Genomic DNA, 20,645 nt, shown 5'->3' on the forward strand with positions numbered 1-20,645 from the left:
ACAAATGACTGAATGACTTTATTTATAAATAATAATGTAATAATAATCTAATGAAAGTGCGTTTGATGTGCTGAGTGCGTTCATGATTTACAGGATATTATTTTAGTGCTCGGATCTACAATAAGTTTTAAAAGTAGAATGGCGCCTCCATCTAGTGGTTGAACTGGGAACTGCAGTAACCCGAAAAGTAATTTCCTCAGTTCTTTTTTGTTTTACATGATTACCTACATTATTTTCTGCATTCATGTTTTATGTAATCCGATTAAATAAGTCGCTCTCACTCTGATTTTAGTTGTGTATATATATATATATATATATATATATATATATGTCATCAATATCAACACAACATTAATTAAATAATACGTTTTTAATTTTTCTTAAATTGTGTCACCTACATAAGACTCTTAAAAGACTATATATATATATATATATAAAATAATTGCATTATAATAATATATATAATAACAATTATAATAATAAATATAATTTTTTATATATCAATAATTTATATAATAATAAACATATATATATATATATATATATGTGTGTGTGTGTGTGTATGTGTGTATAATTACATAGCTGATTTTAGAACATTACTAAGAGTGCTTACACCTAGTAATAATAATTGTACTCTTATTACTTTTGACCTGTCTATGCTTTTGACGCGGACGCGCGCACGTGCGCGTGCACAGAGGGCGGAAATGCAGCGGATGTCGGGGATTTTGAAGCGGAGCTGCAGGATCTCAGTAAGTGAATTTACTAAGTAAAACACGTTTCTGCTTCACACTTTATATCCGTGTTTAATCGGCTACTATTCGGGATAATTCGCGTTCATACGTTTTTCTCGCTCGTGTCTCGTGCACGCGCTACTGATGGTGGACGCGCTAACGTTATTTGGACAATAGACGGATAATAACGTGGAAAAATGAATGTAAAAACAGAGAAACTGGTTCATTTAAGAGCTGTAATTAAAGTTAAATCAGTCTAATAATCGCTTCATAAAGGAGATGAGTAAGTTAGGTTGTTTTATAACTAAAGCGGATTGCGAAGATAAACGACAAACCCGTTTAACATGAATGTTTCATCACATAAGCTCTAATAAGGCTCTGAACATTCAGTCGGAGTGTGTTTGTTAATGTCTGATTCTGTGTGGCCCGGCTTTAGGTGTATCGGGCTGCGTCCGAAATCGCGTACTATGTGAGTAGGTACTACATTTAAAAAAGAACGTACTTCGCGACCGTTAAAAAAGTACGTTCTATATAGTATGAATACGGGTAGTATGAATGAATTCCGGACGTACTACATGCGACATGTTGGAAATGTCACGTGTCATGCGCTGCCGCTGTCATAACAGCGCGGAAATTTAAAGAGCCCACCTTCGCGCTGTTTTGCTTTGTTTTCATCTGCGTTTTTCCAGCTGGTCGTAGATCATCCCTTCATCGAGAGCTTTTGCGGATTTTCTCAAATAACGTAAGTAGCATTTATTTACCTACCTATTTATACATATGTAAGCATGTGTGTACCTGTTGCCTCTATCATTCATTGATGGTAATAATAGCACAAGCGGTGTGCCTGCTTGTCTGTGTGTGTGTATATATCATACAAGCTTGATAAAAACTATAATTCTAGAACAAAATTTAAGATGTCAATTTACATCTGAAGTCAAATATATATATATATATATATATATATATATATATATATATATATATATAATGAATGTTATATTTTATGGCAATAGGTTTTTTTTCATTGCCATTACAGTGAAATAACTAAACACAAATATACAAGCCTGTTAAAATTATAATTCATTTAAACCACCACATCTGAAGTCAAATATAATGTTATATATATATATATATATATATACACACACACACACACACACACACATTTGACTTCAGATTTAAAGTGACATCTTACATTTTCGTCAAGAATTAGTTTTTATAAAGCTTTTATATTATCATATATAAGTATACACACACACACACACACACACACACACACAGACATATTCAAATACATCACGCATAAGAAATGGGATCTAATACATTTATATTTATAAATAAGCAAACACAGAAAACAAGTGTCTTGTTGATTCAAATTGTATTTTATATTAAAACTATATAAATGTTTACAGATTGTGAGCCCTACAACCAACTGCCACGTGAATGCTGCTGTGCCAATCCTTCGGCCGGGGTGGAGGAGCGGACCGGGGTGGAGGTCAGCTCCATCTTCAAAGTGCAGCCGAAGAATTGGCACAGCAGCCTCCCGACTTTCACGGCAGTCCATCCAGTCCCTGATTGCTGTAGTGAAAGCAGATTGCGACCATGGGTGGGAAAAGGACGTCGAGGTGCTGGTGTTCCTTTACTGGCTGGCCCATGCAGCATCATACCGGGTAGCGTCACTCGTCTATGACATCCTGTAGTCTGCTGTGCACGACATTATGCACAGAATGAGCAAGGCAGTCATCTGCACTTTGAGACAGGTTATCGCTTTCCCCAGTGCAGATGACCAGGAGGCAGTGGGAGCAGGTTTTACCCAGCTGGCAGGGTCTCCAGCTGTCAGTGTAGTAGCTGGTGCAATAAATGGCTGTAACATCCGCATCAAACCACTAGCAAGTGACGTCCAGTGCTACTTCAACCAGAGAGCTGTTTAATTATTTTCAGCTGCAGGCCATCACTGACCACCAGGGGAAGTTCCTCGACATTTTTGTTGGGTATCTTGGGTCGGTGCACGATGCTCGGGTGCTGAAGAACAGCCCTGTGTGCACTGGCTGCCTGTTACCATCTGCAGGATAGTGCATCCTTGGAGATGGTGGGTATCCTTGCCTCGTCTTGTAAACATGCCTTGAAAAAAACAAAACATATTGAATAATTTTAGTGATGCCCTCCAAATGAGATTGCTATTATCAAAGTCCCTTTAGATCTTTTTAGAAACCTGTGAAAGTTACCTTACTAAAGCTGCTAAAGTTCATTGTCTTTCCTCATGGTGACACCATAATAGAAATGTTTTAATACTTTTCCTTTTGTGCTTTAAGCTCTATTATACTACTTTATGCCAAAGTTATGTGATTTTGTTTTAAGCTTTGTATTCTGCATCCATTTAAAAGTTAATACACAAAAATAAAGCAAATAAATGTTAAAGGTGTCTGAAGTGTGTGGCTATTTCTCTACAGTGCAGCATTCATAGTCAGACAATATATTTTTCAGATATAACTGTAATTTGCTTGTAAAACATAATTTGTTAAATCATTGCATGACAGAATTCTCATTTTGGGGTGAACTATTAAAATAATAATAATAAAAAAGAATGGTAACACTTTACTTGAAGGGGTGTGCATAAGACTGACATGACACATATCATTAATGTGAAGGAGGGTTTATGACAACTGTCATTAAGTGTCATTCGCTCAATTATTAATTTTTTTATGCAAAATTGTAAATATGACATTGTTTGAGTGAGACACACTGTTATGATGTAGGCCTATTGGTTTATGTCAAGTTGTCATGACAAAGACATCTCAAACTGTCATATTCGCATTAAAAATACCATAATTGAGCAAATAACATTTAGTGACAGCTGTTATACATGCATAAAACCACCTTAATATTAATGACATGCGTCATGTCATGATTATAAAGGTGTCATTATGTCATGGTTATGAATATGAATCCTAAATATTCTTAATCTTATCCTTTTGCCCCTCCAAAATCAACACAGGATTTAACATGTGATGAACTATGATCAGTCTATGTTACATTGACAAGTTGAGGTACACTTGTTAACAGTAGTTTGCTATGCAGGCAACAAATATTTCATAATAACAACACCGGTAAAGGAGAAATAAAATAAAATTTAATTTAATTCATTAATTTTTGAACAAGGGCAATGCAAAATATACATTAACCTTAAAAAGGAAAGATGCATTTGCAGGTTGTAGCACTTAAGTGCTAATTTCCACCTGATTTTCCAAATCGTTTTAAAATAAAAATAAATAAAAGTTGTGTAAGCATCTCATTCAACTGCGAAACAAAGAAAACAAAGTTATCTAACGTTAGCTGACATGCATTAATTTAGCTCGTTCAGTTCGGTAATAATGGCAAAGACAAAAGTGTCATTTTGCAGCCAAATCAGAAAATTGCACCCGCGATTTACATTATTTAAACGTTTAACAAGTCAATCGTTTACTTATATGATGTTAAACAAACACAATTTCACCACAAATAAACAAAAAGTGTTTAATATAGTACTTACACTTGAAAACTCCATATACAGTGGAAAACTCCCGCGTCTCCGGTTTCCGGCATTTTCAAATATAACGACAACTCCTCCTCTCCCGTGGCATCATGGGATAGTAAAGTGTCCATCGTATGCGCACTTCAGAATCTCGCCGGAAGTAGTAGGCCATCCGGGTACTTCTCGCCTACTGTTTTTCGAATTCTATGAATTCGGACATACTACTCTGCTCGCATACTGTTTTTCGCATACTATATAGTATGGAAGTACGCGATTTCGGACGCAGCCTCGGTGTTTTTATCTCCTTCCTAATACTACTTCCGGTCGATAGACTTTTTTTGAAATCTCCATGGCAACCGTACTTTTCCGCCCACCTTTTTTATTGGGCTGTCATTTTTACGGTGTAATTATATATTTAATTAATTAATAATATTATTCAACTACATTTAATATAGAGTTTCGGTTTGGTTGAGGGTTAGGCCTAAGTTGCATGTATTTATGCATAATTTACTGTTATTACTATGGTAAGTACGGACCATTTCACAAGATGTAAACAACACTGGTCCAGAAGCACTTCCTGTTTCAGTTTGTAGCTGTTTTCTTTATTTCACATGTAAAGAAAACATCTTAAAGATGTTTGTTTAACTTTTTGATTCAGTTTTAAATGTTCTCTTGGTTGTATTTTATCCCAGCTTTTATGTAGTGTTAAAAAACTGAAACAGGAAGTGCTTCTGGACCAGTGTTGTTTACATCTTGTGAATGACACTGTAAATAATGTGTTACCCATTTTTTTGTACCATGTAAATACCATGATATATGAATAAGATAATCATTTAGTACCAGCATATTTAATACCAGCATATTTTATATGTATGAAGGTCTAAAATTCTAGAAGAGAAGCTGAAAAGAGGAAGTGTTTGTTTGTATGTTCAGGCTCTGCTGGGCTCGTGATGGGGAAGCATTTCTTCAGTGAGACGGACATCAAGAGTGTGTGGGAGCAGGTGTCCACGGCCTTCTGGCAGAGATACCCCAACCCATACAGGTACACACACTACACGTACACACTGATCCAATTTTTATCAGAAAACGTTAGTTTTTGGTTTGTAAAATGTTATTTTAACATTCCTGAACGTTTTAGGTTTAGGTTTGTTTTTGTTAGCTAGTAAAGTTATTTTTAATGGAAATAGAACGTTAGTTTTTGGTTTGTAAAACGGACGGTATACGTTTTTACAAGCTATTTAAAAATAACTACCCTGAAACATTCTGGGATCATTCTTTCTTTCATGGTGGCAAATTAATATCCAAACGGCAACATTAACGTTAGGGGAACAGGTGAAACGAGAATATGGTGCAAAAGTTCATTTATTTTAGTAATTCAACTTAAAAGCTGAAACTAATATATTAGATAGACTCATTACATGCAAAGTGAGATATTTCAAGCCTTTATTGGTGATAATTGTGATTTATTATGGATTACAGATATGAAAACCTTTTCACAATATTCTAATTTTGACTTTGGGGTTTTCACAATCATCAAAATTATAACAAATAAAGGCTTGAAATATCTCACTTTGCATGTAATGAGTCTATCTAATATATCAGTTTCAGCTTGAATTACTGAATGCATGATTTTGACAGGTTTCACCTGTATATAGATAGATATGCACATTTTTGCATAAAAAGTTTGAATAGTTCTACATGCATAATTAATTAGATTGTCATTCGCAGTGCATCATGGGATTGTAGTTCTTTCCCTCATTAAATTCGTTACGTCTTTTGACTTTTTATTTTTTTTATTTGACGGGGACAATGCTCATTGATCAACAAGTTACTTGTGCTGTGAACATGCCAGAGTTAGCTACAAGTGCTAGTTTCCATCAGTGTTTCAAAACCAAGTCGTCAATGTTGATTATTTTTCGCCGTGTCTTTACCGTGTTCCTCTCAGCACTCATGTTCTGACGGAAGACGTGGTTTTTCGCGAGGTGACGTCAGATAACCTGCTCCTGTCCCGCCGGCTCTTCACGAAGACCAATCGCATGCCTCGCTGGGCGGAGCGCGTCTTCCCGGGAAACCTGTCGCGTTCGGTTTACATCATCGAGGACTCCGTCGTCGACCCCGCAAACAAAAGCCTCACCACGATGACCTGGAACATAAATCATGCCACGTTTATGGTAAACCACAACATTTAGAAATGCACACGTCTTATTATACACTTACAAGACGTCGCAGGGAATGAGTGTGAAAACCAGGCTATTATAACGCGAGTTAAACAAGGTAATGAGACTCAGATGCAGTCAGGGATGACGAGTCCAGGCAGAGAGTTATGGGAAATGTAGTTTCATTAGGGAATGACAATAGTCCAGGGTGGAGTGCCCTCTGGTGGCAATAATGGGCACTCACACTGATCATGACAGCAGCTTTACAGAGATAACAGGAAAATAATGCAACAAAGTGTGTTTCCAGATGAGAAGAGCGTCACAGTTAGTGATTAATCGCATCCAAAATAAAAGTTTTTGTTTACATAAATGTTTGTGTAGTGTGTATAATTAATTTGTATATATAAATACCCACACATGCATGTATATATTTAATAAATATGTGCATGTATATATTTATTCACAATTAATATTATATATAAATTTGATATATTAATAACACATTTTTCTTTGTATATATTTAAGAAATACGTGCATGTATGTATTTTATATATATTTATTCACAATTAATATTATATATAAATATAAAAATTTTTGATATATTAATAACACATTTTTCTTAAATATATACATGCATGTGTGTGTATTTATATATACAAATTAATTATACACACTACACACACATATATTATGTAAACACAAACTTTTATTTTGGATGCGATTAATCATCCCTTTTTGTTGTAAAATGTTATTAATTTAGTTAATTTATATATATATATATATATATATATATATATGAGCATGTAATAAGTCTATATAACATATTAGTTTCACCTTTTAAGTTGAATTACTGAAATTAACCTTTGCATGATTATGATTCAGGCATTCAGCATGACAGGTCAGAGGTCAGAGGGCAGATTGGACAGAACATCCGAATATTATCCAGTTCCATCTGGATGTGATCATAATATGCTAATACTAGGTGAACTAATCTTAGAAAAAGGCCCTCACAATAATTACAAAAGACAAGCAAACAATCAGCAGTGCAATAAGAACGAAATGACAAACAAAACTTGCATTGTGTGTGTGTGTGTGTGTGTGTGTCACCAGCGTGTCGTGGAGCGCTGTGTGTTTCTCGGCGAGCGGGACCGGCCTGTCTGGACTCGGATCACCAGGGAAGCCTGGATCTCATCAGGAGTCTTCGGCCTCTCCAGACCCATACAGGTGACACACACACACACACACACACACACACACACTTCCTGTCAATGTCTTGCTTTCGCCAACAACTAATGCCCAAAAACTAAAAAACAAGCTAGAGAAAAGGTCAACACTTTACAATAAGTTGTTTTAGTTAATGTATTATTAACTAATATGAGCTAACCGTGAGCAACACATGTTACTGTATTTATTATTTTTTGTTAATTTAAATTAATATAAAAACAGCTGGTCATTGTTTGTTCATGTGCATTCACTAATGTTGAAATTGTATAAGTGCAGCTCATTATTAATTCATGCTAACTAATGTAGTTAACCATCAACCTTATTGTAAAGTGTTACCGAGAAAAGATATTTAGAGATTGAAAGTTGACCTAAACGTTAGAGATGCAAGATATATCGTCACCATATCAGTACCAGCCGATGTATTTGCATTTTTAATGTTATAAGAAATATTAAAGCTGATAAAATAATACATTATTTCCTTCAGATACACACTGTTCAACATGATGGTTGTAAATATAACTGGAATCACTTCAACACACAGTAAAGTTCAACATGTGCAGCGCAAGTCTGTCATATAAGCGACATCAATCATTATAATTGTGTGTTTGATGATATAAAGATTTATACCAGGGTTCGTACAAGGAGCTTAAAATGCTCAAAGTACCCGAATTATTGAAAGTCAATATATGTGAAATTAGGGTTTAATTTAATCGATAAAACAATCTTCTCACACGCCGAAGCTCGTCTTCGCATGGCTATGAGTGTTACATATAATTATTCAATTAATAACGCTTTAATTCTTCAGGTCACTCATATATTCATGGGCGGACGACTCAGTTTGAATAAGGAAAGCGTTTTTTTTAAATCTTTTTTTAAATTTGATATGAAGATAGTGTTTGATAAGTGAGATCTCTGATTGTAGTCCTTAAACCAAAAACGTAGTCCTTTAATTTTACAGTGTGTGTACACACCCTGATTTAATAATAATAATAAAAATGTATTTCTTCAGCACATTTAAACACAACACAAGTTGACCAAAGTGCTTTACAGAATCCACATTTCAAAACGTCAAAAAAAAAGCGATATATTGACAGATAAATGAGATTTACATTTATCAGTCAATATATCGGCTCTCAAATATAAGTGATCAGCCAAAAGTTTGGTATCGATGCATTGCTACTAAACGTTCCTGTGTTGGAGTGAAATGTGGCTCTTGTTAGCGGTGTGTCTCTTCTTCCTGTAGGAGTTTGGTTTGGCCCGGTTCAGGAGTAACCAGGCGAAAGCTATGAAGGGTTTGGAGCACGCGCTGTCAAATCTACAGAGTAAGAAATACATTTATATAACTTCAAATGAACTCTGAAGGCCTGTTCACATCACGAACCAACACAAAACGTGGAAAAGGAAACCATTTTAAAATAATGGTTATATTTTAATATCTTCATGCCTTCTGTTTGAATTTAGCAGATTAGAGCCGGATAATTATATAGTTACATTTCGTGATTACGTTCAGTATAGAGTATATATATATATATATATATATGGGTTTTTGCACTCTTGACATTTTAACTATTTAAGTCCTCCTGTTAAAAATCATCTTTGATCACCAAAATTACATATTTAAAGTTTTTTTCCTGTTTTAAAATATGAATGTAACTCGACACCCTTGCCTCATTTAGTATGCGCAGTTGTATGAATATGCAAATGAGCCCCGCACACGTTGATCTGATTGGTTACAAGGTGGTTTGTGACGTCAGCGATTTCAAAGTGTGTTTTTGAGACTGTCTTTGGTTCACTGCAGTTTTAAGGAGGAAATACTCGACTTATCAACTTACACATGGTGTGTGTTAAAGCGGATTAAAAACACCACATACACACATAAACAACATTAAACGCTGGATTTACACCGTTTAAAATAACGCTCGAGTAATAAGTTATATTTGAGCACAGCAGATCAAGAAACATCCGTGTTAGTTCCTCTTTCCATCGCTGTTAATCAGTGTTCAGTGTGAAAATTCAGGAGTATTTTTAACTTGACAGAAAGTAAGAAGTAATTGTTCTAATGTTTCCTTCTCATTTTTCCTTTTTCTTTGTGTTCATCGATTCAGAAGCTTCGACCGCAGGTCACGGAGATCCTGCAGAGAAACACAAAACCCTGAACTCTGCCTCCAAAACCCAGAAACCCCAGCAATACATATGATCCACATATGATCCACACGAACAGCGATGAGGCCTGCCGGCTCACACACAGGGTGGGAAATTGATGGATGCTCAATCTTAACACACACTTTTTCCACAATTCAAATTTGGAAGGAAAGTGCACTAGCATATTTTGGATTGCTTCAATACATCATTTTTTTGACGATTGTATTGTAATACTTGACGATTTGTGCGGTCGTCATCAATGCGTCACTTGTTGGAAAAGTACCTTCTCTTTTTCTTTACTTCACCCTCATCAGTTTTTATGTTCATAGCTCCTGCTGCCTTAACACCGGGGGGGCGTCGCCACGTTTTTTTAACCGATAACGTCCCTTTCGTCTGGACCTCAGCTCAGCTTTATGACACGGGCCGTTCAGACCATAGATATCTACATAAAGGCTAGACGTGTTACGGCGGAGTTTCCATCGTCATCACCGGCGGCCATCTTGTCACAGGCAAGCTGATGTAAGATGAGTGGTCCGCACGAACACAAATACTCTTATCTCGTTGAAATCTTGACGGATTTACAAACGGTTTGGTTTCTTACAAACGTTATTAACGTGGCTATAATTATCTGGATGATTATTTATTTATACACTTATTATTCATAAGTATGCAGTGTCATAACTACATCTCTGACGTTTATAACAAACCAAACCGTTTGAAAATCGGTAGAAAATTGAGCAAGTTGTGGTCGTTTAAATAGTACATGTACCATTAATACAGTGTTACGAGTGAGCGAGCTGCCTGTGACAAGATGGCCGCCAGGTGCAGACGTCGACGTCCATTGGCCAGCAGCGTGAACGACATATCTAGCCTTTACAAGTTACTCGACAAAAGTGCATTGTTGTTACCTAGCAACAGCATTCTATGACAAAAACTGTCCAATCCGTTACAAGGAATGTTTTAAACAGTAACCAATAAAAATGCGTTTTACAATCCTCCCGCTACTGTGGCGCGTATATAAGTCACCCAAAGTTTCCCACCCTGGTCACATGTCCGGCTCTCCCCCAAATCACGAACAAATCAAGCCTGTTTTCACAAGCGCTCGGATGTTTCGCATCTCATGACGATTCTCAGGACTGTATGTAAGCCCATTTCCAACACATACGACTCAAATTATGACATAAAAAGTTCAATTCGATTTACACGTCGTTTTAAATCACCTTTACAGAAAGTTGAGATTAAAAATTGACTTGTCAATTTCGACTTTTTGTCATAATTATGACTTTTGTCATAATGTTGTCTGTTTATAACAGTTTTGACTTGGCATGCCAGTTTCGACTTTTTATGACATTGATTTAACGTCATAATTTCGATTTATGTCATTGTTTTTTTAGTCACAATTTTGACTTTAGTTTTACACAACATGTTGTAACATTTAATGACATAATTGACTTTTTGTCATAATTATGACATTGATGTCACAATGTTGAGTGTTTGTCAAATTCAACTTTTTATTACATAATTGTGACTGATGTCATAATGTTGACTGTTTATATCAAATTTAAACTTTTTATGACATAATTAAGACTTTGATGTCATTTTGACTGTTTGTCAATTTCAAATTGATTTTACGACATATTTGGGACTTTTGTTGATTTTCACTGTCAATTTCAACTTTTCATGTCATAATTATGAATTTTATGTCATTATTTCAACTGTTTGTCAATTTAGACTTTTTGTCATATTATGACTTAACGTCATAATTTTGATTTGTCTTAATTATAACTCTTAATCTCCTACAAATGTTTATTATGTCAATTTCAATGTTTTATGTCATGATTATGATTTACAAACACATAATTTTTGATTATGTGGCAGAAATGGGCTTCCATATGACTGCAAAACAAGAATATATTATTTAAACTGTTTAAGTATTTATACGTTGTAATATTTGTACCGTCTTTAATTTATGTTAATTTAAAAAATATATAATATATGAGAATGAGAAACTTGAGAAATGTTCTTAAAGTCACAATGCACATTTCTTAATGTTCATTAGATTTCCAATGAAAAATAAAAATATGAGCTGAACATGTTTTCATGAGATTCATCCATAAAAGAGTCATGTGACGTGACGTGATCGGATCTGATGCTGCTAATGGTAAAGCTCCGGTGAGAGAAAACTGGAAATGATGATCAATATATCATGCACCATATTTCTTTAGAAATTTCATTTATTAGAAATGAAAACTCAGGAAAAGATATTTTGCAATTGTGTACAATTGACACTGTCACACTGAAGTGTGTGTTTCTGACTAAATGTACTGTAGAACGGTTCAGTTTGTATATTGTGATAATTTATCATTATATCATCAGTTTAAGATTAAAAACTTAAAGCTGTGCCTCTTTCTCTGCTAATGTTTTAATTAGTTTCCAGAAATAATATGGAAAAACACGCCATGTATTACAATTTAGAAAGCAACGAACAAACATATTTTTGAGAACTTGTTTAACTTATAGAACAATGTTTTGTTGTAATGCTGTATTTGTTTTGCTCTGTCTAGAATCCTTTCATATGTTTGTGCATTCCTTAACAGATGATTTAGTGTGAAATTTAAGGAAATGTTTTAGAATTAAGAATATTGTTGTGAAAATGAATATTTCACTGTTGTGTCGATTTAGCTTTTGTTTTGAAAAGATGAGATATGGACTCTTCAAATAAAGAAACATATGACGAAACTCTTGAGAATAATTACATTTAGTTTTAAAGAATAATTGCAGTTACATTACAAGCTGTGACCGTTTTTAAGATATTTTTTTATCAGTATTTTGAATTATTTTAATTGTTATTTTGAATTTAACTTTCACATTTCATTTTAGTTTTTGTCTTTTGTATTAGTTTTAGGTTTATGTTTTTTAATAATAAATAATACATTTTAGTTTGATTATTTATTAGTCAGTTTTGGTTATTTTAGTACATCAACTTTAACTTAATGAAAATAAGAAATTAAGTTGAAAATAAATGAAAATAAGTTGCAAACAAGCTGAAATAAAATGAAGGTTAAAAACGTTAACTTAAGGTTGAAATAAAAATGAAATAAAATTAAGGTTGTTGTCTAACCATCTTTTAGACCTTGAACCGTTTGGACCCCATTGATGTCCATTATATGGAGAAAAATCCTGGAATGTTTTCATCAAAAACCTTAATTTCTTTTCGACTGAAGAAAGAAAGACATGGACATCTTGGATGACGTGAGGGTGAGTAAATTATCAGCAAAAGGTTTTTTTTACTCACAACTGAACTACTCACTATGTAATAGGGTTAGGGTAGGATTAGGGTTAGTTGAATGTAATTAAGCATAATTTACTGTCATCATTACTATGGTTGGTATCAAGGACACTGTAAAATAAAGTGTTGTCAAGTAACTAGTAACTTTACAAGACGAAAATTTGTTCAAAAAAACTTGCCAGAACGCTACAGCAAGCTTCTGATGAACCATTCCATGTTTTATATGTATTATGTCTCTCTGTCTCTGTATTACGTGTGTAAACCGGGATTTTAACATGATCGCATGAATTCCATAATCTTTCACTATTGATACGTTACAGGATAATTTTTTACCTGTATACCCATCTATGGTCTTACCATCGAGCCAGCTGTTGCTAGGCGAAACCCAGGTCTGCTCTGATTGGTCTGCATCCTGCAGCCTCGAGCCAATCAGCATCAGATCCGATGAACGTTCACGGCATTATATATGTCTGCAGTCTCGCGCCGTCTGTTGTATATAAAAAAAAAAAATGAGATTTTACATTTTGAGTGTAACATACACGTAAGTAGTAAAGGTGTGTGCGCGCGGTGTGTTTTGTCGTTGTAATATCCCGGTTGACGTGTGTGTCGTCTGCGATGTGACGGGGAAATGGCGGACGGAGAGAGACAGTCGGTGCAGAATCCGCAAAATGAGCGAATCAGAAAGAGAAGCGACTTTCATTAAAGGCCGTTTGCTACAATAACACCAGCGACATCACGCATCACTGACCCCGCGTCGCGTTTAGTAAGGTTGGTGCATTTCTTTATAATCGATACGGCTGCGTGTTATTATTGCTGCAGGTGCATAAAGCATCACTCAGTGTGTGTGTGTGTGTGTGTGTACTGTTACGCTTCTGTCTGGGCCTGTTTAATCTTTTTCATTTGCAAACAGAAACAATTGTTGCTTTAACGTTTAAAGTTTGATTGCACACATGCACAACATATTGCACACATAATACGACACGCGCGTGCATCTCTCGTCTAAAACACTGTTTGCGCTTAAGAACAGACTAGAGTTCATGCTGTTCATTTCAGCGATGGTTGATTATTATGTGTTTCCCCTCATTTATAGATGATCCCGACAGCATATATGGACACCTGTGTCCTTCACCAGGTAAAGACACACAACACCTGTATGTGAGATGTCAATATTAGAAGTCCATAATGTCCAAAAGTAATCGGCAATTAATTTAGTTTCACATGGGCATCTTTTTCTACCCTACAATGAATCATTAGTTGTTAAACGTTTTTTTTCTTTCTTTCTTTCTTGTTTTTTTTTTTTTTTTTTAAGGGAACATTCCATTTTAACATTTTGCAAACATTACGATAAAGTTACTTTTGAATATTTTCGGAATGTTGTACTATTTTTTTGTTAAAGCTACCTTTCAGAAAAAGTTCCATAAATAGCGTTTTTGTGGAACGTATTTGAAGACTAGATTAGTTTAAATGTACATTCTATTATTGTTACTAGAAAAATTTTTATAATTCCATTTTAGCATTTTGCAAACATTATGGGAATGTTACATTCTGAAACAAGTAGTAACATTAAAAAAAAAAAAAAAAAAAGTATGTTTTTGTTAAAAACCATGCACAAATGAATCATAAGTAGACCAGGAACATGTGTGACCCTGGACCACAAAACCAGTCACATGGGTCAAGTTTTTAAAATTTAAGATTTAAAGAACATGAAAATCTGGAATCTGAGGATGCAAACAAAAAAAAATAAAAAATAAAAAAAAATCGAAACTTTGAGAAAATCGCCTTTAAAACTTTATACGTTTTATATATTTACTGCAGGAAATTGACTAAATATCTTCATGCAATGTTCTTTATTTAATACCCTAATGATTTTAAAAAGAGAAATCAATAATTTTGGCCCATACAATGCATGTGTTGTTGGCAATTGCCACAGATAAACCAGCGCGACTCGAAACTGGTTCTGTGATGGTTTGTGCTTTCTGTGTAAAGTGGCCGTCCCTGATTGGGATGTGTTGTTGCCAGACTCTGCGGGCTCTGAATGCCCCATAGCAGCAGTTCTGGAGGAAGAGGGGGACCGAGTGTTTCGGTGGCGTCACGCGCTGCTGCAGGGGATGGAGTACCACAGTTCAGGGACCCTGCCTCTCCTGGGGAGCCCGCGCTACTGTCCCGGCACGAGCAGCGCCAGCGGATACCTGTGCCAGACCGGACACTGCTGCCAGGAGACCGGCTGCTGCACGTACTACTATGAGCTGTGGTGTGAGTCCCTCTGGCTAACCAGCACACATATTCATCCCAGCTAACAGAAATCCATCATTTTGTTCTTTCCGAAAAAAAAAAAAATCTTGGTTATGCGAACATTAAAGTCTCCCTGTGGTGTAAATCCAGCTTTTAATGTTGTTTATGTGTGTATGTGGTGTTTTTAATACACTTTAACACACACAGTCGACAGCATTGCTGAGTATTTTCACTTTAAAACTGCAAAAACACATTTATTGAAATCGTTGGTGTTTCTGACATAGAGCTGGGCGGTATATCAAGTTCGTACGATATATTGATAAACGATATGGAACGAGGCAATACCGTTTATATGGATACAGTAGTTTGATATGAGCTGCAGTGAAAGAGTACAATTCGTCCTAAACATGACACAAGCTTATATTAATAGCTTCAAAATAACTGGTAATATATCAAGTTTAAAGTTTAAAGCAGCTTATCTCTGACAGATACATTTAATGCGTTTGAGATGTGGTGCTTAACTTAACTCACAGCGCCTGAGATTATCATCGACACGCTTTGTGTTTGTTGTCCGTCGCAGAAAAATAGAAACTAAAATAGAATTGTCGAGTGTTGTGTTGCGGCTGGCTAGGACAAAAACTCATGGAACATGGAAAAGATGGCTTTTATCGCGCGTTGTGTGTAGTTGCGCTTTAGCCGTAAGTTGACTGCGTATGTTCCTTTAGTTATTTCACTTCATAAACTTTTAAAGGGTTAGTTCACCCAAAAATGAAAATTCTGTCAGTATTTACTCACCCTCATGTTGTTCCAACCCCGTAAGACCTTCGTTCATCTTCGCAACACAAATTAAGATATTTAAGATATTAAGATAGCTCCATAGGCTTCTTGAGGGAATGACTCTCGCTGGCATCGAAAAGTCATTAAAGACATCGTTAAAATAGTCCAAGTGACTACAGGGGCTCAATCTTAACTTTATCAAACGACGAGAACACTTTTGGGCGCAAAAACAAACAAAAATAACGACTTTATTTCAACTATTCACTTCCTTCTCCATGGGCCTGTAGTCAGTTAACGTAGTGTGATTGCGTAAAGCTACGTCACACGTAGGCTCACTATTGGCCGACGCTGGTCATGTGTGTGATGATGCGTGTGACGTACAATAACAGAAGCTTACGCTATTAAACTAGTAACCTGACTCGCGCAAAGGGAGAAATAAACGAATACTTGAAATAAAGTCGTTATTTTTGTTGTTTTTTTGCGCACAAATATTTGATAAAGTTAAGATTGAGCCCCTGTAGTCACTTGGACTATTTTAACGATGTCTTTAATGACTTTTCGAGGACAGCAAGAGCCAGTCCCTCAAGAAGCCTATGGAGCGATCTTAATATCTTAAATATCTTAATTTGTGTTGCGAAGATGAACAAAGGTCTTACGGGGTTGGAACGACATGAGGGCGAGTAAATACTGACAGAATTTTCATTTTTGGGTGAACTAACCCTTTAAATATGAATATTTTTCTTACACAAACTCATCGCTTTGCTTCAGAAGGCCTTCAAAATGTCAATCAGCCGATGATTTACTCACCGTCCAGCCGAACGGCTCCTTTAAGGACTGTTGGTGGTGTTTCAGGGTTTTGGCTGCTGTGGAGCGTGCTGATCCTGTTCAGCTGTTGCTGTGCGTATCGTCACCGTCAGGCGAAGCAGCGAGTCCAACAGCAGCAGAGACAGAGAGAGATCAACCTCATGGCCTACCATGGGGCGTGCAGTTACCCGTCCTCCATGTTTGACCTCAGTAAGAACTGCTCACAACTCACGCTCTCACACACACACACACAGAGAAATGCTGTATTTTTGTCTTGTTTCCAGTCCAAATATCAAACATTTCTTAAATCAAGATGCGTTTACTAGATGAGTAAAATTACATTAGATATTATGTCCTTTTTTGAGTGAGTTGACGCTTAAAACAAGCAAAATTATCATATACATGCTAATTAAATCGTAATAGTGCAGAACACTATATAAAAAAAATCACAAAATAAATCATTCTCTGTTTATTTTTGTGCAAATCTATAGCAGAATTGTTGTGAACACAAATTATACAGTTAAAAGTACACAATCTACAGTCAAGGGGTCGCACACCAGACGAGAAACACAGCGCACCTCTTCAAAATTCAGACACATTATTTTCTATGAGTGTGTGTACACACACCGGCAGTGCTCAGGTTCAAAATCCTGCCGCACAACTTGCATATTTTTATATTAAATTTGCATTAGATTCGTCTCGAATCGTGGTTAATGTATATACTGACTTCACCCTGTGCTGGAAGAAACATTTAGTTTTACATGCATTGACAGAAATCAGCTGCGCGGATGATAAGTATCAGATTTTCAGGTGAGATTCTATATTAATTTAGTTAACGTACAATTAATAAAGGTAAAGTGTTAAGACTCGGCAATGGTTGTATTTAATTGTACATAACATAACAATTACATCTTAATTTCATAATGTCCTTAAACATAACAATATTGCAGGGATAAATTTAGAAAATGTGCATCTGGGGGGGGGGGGGTAACGCTTCTCGTCCGGTGTGTGAGACCCGTTTAAGAGTCTAAATAAAAAACGGGCACAAAGCTAAACTAAGTATATTAATCCTGAGTTCTCATTGGCAGGTTTCCTCGCCTCACTTAAACTGCCGTCCTATGAGGAAGTAGCAGGCCAGCCCAGCACGCCCCCCCCTCCCTACAGCTCCGTGGCCTACCCACGAGGCTCCGCCCACCCGGGCCCGAGTCACATGATGTCATCCCAGAGCTCCGACAACTACACCAGCTGCTCATGTGACTCCTGCTGTCCGTCATCACCCTGTAGCTCCTCCCCCTCGTCAGCCCAACTCACGGATGAGACCGACACAAGCCACGCCTCCACGCCCTCCCTCAGCGAGTCTGGCCACGCCCACGCCGCAGTCATGCACACCGAATGCGCTCCATTTAACGACAGTGGCCAATCGCCGATCGAGGTCGTGCAGGCGGAGCTCCCATGCTCCAAGGGGGCGGGGCTTCCATGCTCCGCCCCCTTGGATTGCAATGGTAACACGAAACCGGTGAAAAACCTCAACACTAGTAGCACAGATAACATTACTGACGTATTAGATGCATCCCAAACCATTAATACTAACAACATCTGTGATGCAAACAATACTCACAGCCCGACGTCCAAGAATATCACCAGCGTTTCCATCTCGTCCTCTTCGTCTCTGCACCTGTTCTCCATCTCCGATCCGCTTGGCGTCCGTCCCGAGCAGAAGAGGGAGGAGCCTGTAGCTCCGCCCCCTCAGTCTCCGCCTAGATCCGCTGTGTTTTCTCCCGGCGTCGAAGCCGAGCGCCGCGACTCCGCCGTGAGCGACCTGGACGTCGACCAAACGCACTTCCAGCAGCGACGGCTGACTGGCGACTCCGGCATCGAGGTTTGCCGTTGCCGGGTGGAACCTGAAGAAGAGGATGACGAGGAGGAGGAGGAAGGAGGACACTTACCGGTAGAGTCGGCCATTGGGACGGATGACACTCTTCTCCACGATAGTCCGGATTGTTCGGCCAGAGCCAGACAGATGCCAGGCGATGGGGGCGGGAAAGAGGCGTGGCCTGTCTCATCTGTGACTCCGCCCACTGACGCGGTCGTCATTGCTATGGAAACCGACTGAGCGAGTGCATAACTGAGTGTGAGACTGTAGATCTTAAAGTCAGTGACGCTCTGTGAGAGCAACTGTACAGACTGACATTAGAAGCTCAAGGTCACACACTACCGTACATTTTGGGATAACGACGAAATTAATCATGTGACTGAAGACTGATGCTAAAAATTCAGCTTTGATCACAGGAATAAATTAAAATTTAGTATATATTCACATAGAAAACAGCGGTTTTAATTTCTAAAAATATTTCACAATTTTTACAATTTTTTGGGGGGGAACAAAAATTTTTACATTTTTTTTTTTTGGTGAGACTTTTCAAAAACATTTACAAATCGTAATTATTCCACACTTTTGACCGGTAGTGTGTTAGTTTCTGTCAGAGATTCTGTTGACACGCACACAAATCAGACCAACGTCGGCCTGTGATGACCTTTGATTTGGCCCATCATGCAATGGAGGAATAAACATGCCATTGAAAGCATAATTTCATTCCTAATTTTTGCATATAACCTATAATGCAACACTTACTTTTGTTTGATTTTTGGCCATTCGTAGTAGTACAAATTGCTCTGCGCAAGGCGACCTAAAGATACGCCCTAAAGAGTGGACAGTGTTCTGACTGGACGAGCGGAACGGACCTTTCAAATGTTCCTCTTCTTTCCTACTCTCTGTTTTGACAGTCCGACTGCTGCTTTTGCTCATTAGTTTTTGAAAAGAACACCGACAGTTGTGATAAAACAACATACACAAACACCTTCCCATGGAATTGTGGGTAATGCGCGAAGGAAGCGTTTCCCCAGAACACCAGCTTGGCCAAAACAGATGCTGCATCGCAAACCGCCAACAAAGAATCAAGACGACACCTCAGGACATGACTTTTGCTTCGGTTCGCCATTTATTGTGCTTTTTTATTAACGTTCGTTTACGTTTTGCTATGTACGACATTGTTCATTTACGACGCGCGGGCGGGTGAATCTCACGAACGTCACATTTCATTCCGTATGATTCAATGATCATTCAGATGATACAAATAAGAAATTAAGAAAACACCCTTAACAATTTTTTGCATTCGTTTCATGACAATATTTGCATTGTATAATACAGGTACGTCATGACAGTATATGTTCCACTGCCATAAATATATAGTTTTAAATTTAAAAAGTCATTGTTTTAATAATGATTAGCTATTGAGAATAATGAAAACAACAATAATAATCACAATAATTACCATTCAGAGAAGAAAATGTGATTAAATATCATGAATTTTTTTAAATGTACAAAATAACATTTAACTGTTACTGTACATGATTCTAACTTTTTTATTTGACATTTTCGTAAGATTCGTTCAGCCTAAAGACACCATTTGTTGAATCCATCATACATAGATATATATATATATATATGGAAATAGATCTAATTATACATAAGAAATAAATCTAGTAGCTTCAGATGAATATATATAAGCTCGATATGAAATGATCTCTATTTTGTAAGCATGCTGATCGGAGTGTTTGGTGTGCTGCTGTTTAATGTTGTCAGAGGGGTTCTGTGTTCCATCTTAGAATATCGACAGTGTTACCAGCATCGCTGTTGCGTTACCATGGCGTTACTATGACGACCCACTCTAGTGTGAGCAATAGAGTGTGTTTGACGTTGATGTGCGGCGCTGTGAACG

The 20,645-nt window shown here is 36.9% G+C and overlaps 3 protein-coding genes and 1 long non-coding RNA gene across 5 annotated transcripts in view; 2 read left to right on the plus strand and 2 right to left on the minus strand.

Moving 5' to 3' along the window:
- LOC120484099 (atrial natriuretic peptide receptor 1) overlaps positions 1 to 6,310 on the minus strand; it is a 23,015-nt gene extending 16,705 nt beyond the window's left edge. The window contains exon 1 of one of the 2 annotated variants that reach the window (XM_039679119.2): positions 6,174 to 6,310. In XM_039679119.2, the coding sequence (XP_039535053.2) occupies positions 6,174 to 6,194 (21 nt within the window). In that variant the 5' untranslated portion in view covers positions 6,195 to 6,310. Of the gene's footprint in view, positions 292 to 6,173 lie in introns of those variants that run through there. The other variant, XM_039679118.2, reaches the window with a different exon arrangement.
- Positions 666 to 12,503, plus strand: prelid1b (PRELI domain containing 1b). The gene is made up of 6 exons (XM_039679120.2): positions 666 to 749; positions 5,176 to 5,284; positions 6,188 to 6,413; positions 7,509 to 7,622; positions 8,866 to 8,944; positions 9,728 to 12,503. Exons 2-6 carry the CDS (start codon positions 5,193 to 5,195, stop codon positions 9,817 to 9,819), a joined length of 603 nt encoding a protein of 200 aa, XP_039535054.2. The 5' UTR covers positions 666 to 749; positions 5,176 to 5,192; the 3' UTR covers positions 9,820 to 12,503.
- LOC148970685 (uncharacterized) lies at positions 9,663 to 17,000 on the minus strand. Its single transcript, XR_016147988.1, has 3 exons — positions 16,870 to 17,000; positions 13,411 to 13,540; positions 9,663 to 9,754 (listed from the first exon to the last, which is right to left on the minus strand). It is a non-coding gene; the product is annotated as an uncharacterized LOC148970685 (long non-coding RNA).
- LOC120484096 (uncharacterized) lies at positions 13,479 to 19,257 on the plus strand. The gene is made up of 5 exons (XM_039679116.2): positions 13,479 to 13,821; positions 14,144 to 14,185; positions 15,073 to 15,306; positions 16,915 to 17,076; positions 17,955 to 19,257. Exons 3-5 carry the CDS (start codon positions 15,162 to 15,164, stop codon positions 18,977 to 18,979), a joined length of 1,332 nt encoding a protein of 443 aa, XP_039535050.2. The 5' UTR covers positions 13,479 to 13,821; positions 14,144 to 14,185; positions 15,073 to 15,161; the 3' UTR covers positions 18,980 to 19,257.
- The last annotated feature ends 1,388 nt before the right edge of the window (positions 19,258 to 20,645 follow it).

Source organism: Pimephales promelas, chromosome 20 (genome assembly GCF_988280905.1).
Source record: "Pimephales promelas chromosome 20, fPimPro1.hap1.1, whole genome shotgun sequence".
Taxonomy (NCBI): domain Eukaryota; kingdom Metazoa; phylum Chordata; class Actinopteri; order Cypriniformes; family Leuciscidae; genus Pimephales; species Pimephales promelas.

Coding starts and splice junctions, on each gene's coding strand:
- LOC120484096 (XM_039679116.2), top strand. CDS start 15,162: ATGGAGTACCACAGTTCAGGGACCCTGCCTCTCCTGGGGAGCCCGCGC. Junction 15,307..16,914: donor GTACTACTATGAGCTGTGGT/GTGAGTCCCTCT, acceptor GTGGTGTTTCAG/GGTTTTGGCTGCTGTGGAGC. Junction 17,077..17,954: donor GTCCTCCATGTTTGACCTCA/GTAAGAACTGCT, acceptor TCTCATTGGCAG/GTTTCCTCGCCTCACTTAAA.
- prelid1b (XM_039679120.2), top strand. CDS start 5,193: ATGGGGAAGCATTTCTTCAGTGAGACGGACATCAAGAGTGTGTGGGAG. Junction 5,285..6,187: donor AGATACCCCAACCCATACAG/GTACACACACTA, acceptor TGTTCCTCTCAG/CACTCATGTTCTGACGGAAG. Junction 6,414..7,508: donor TAAATCATGCCACGTTTATG/GTAAACCACAAC, acceptor GTGTGTCACCAG/CGTGTCGTGGAGCGCTGTGT.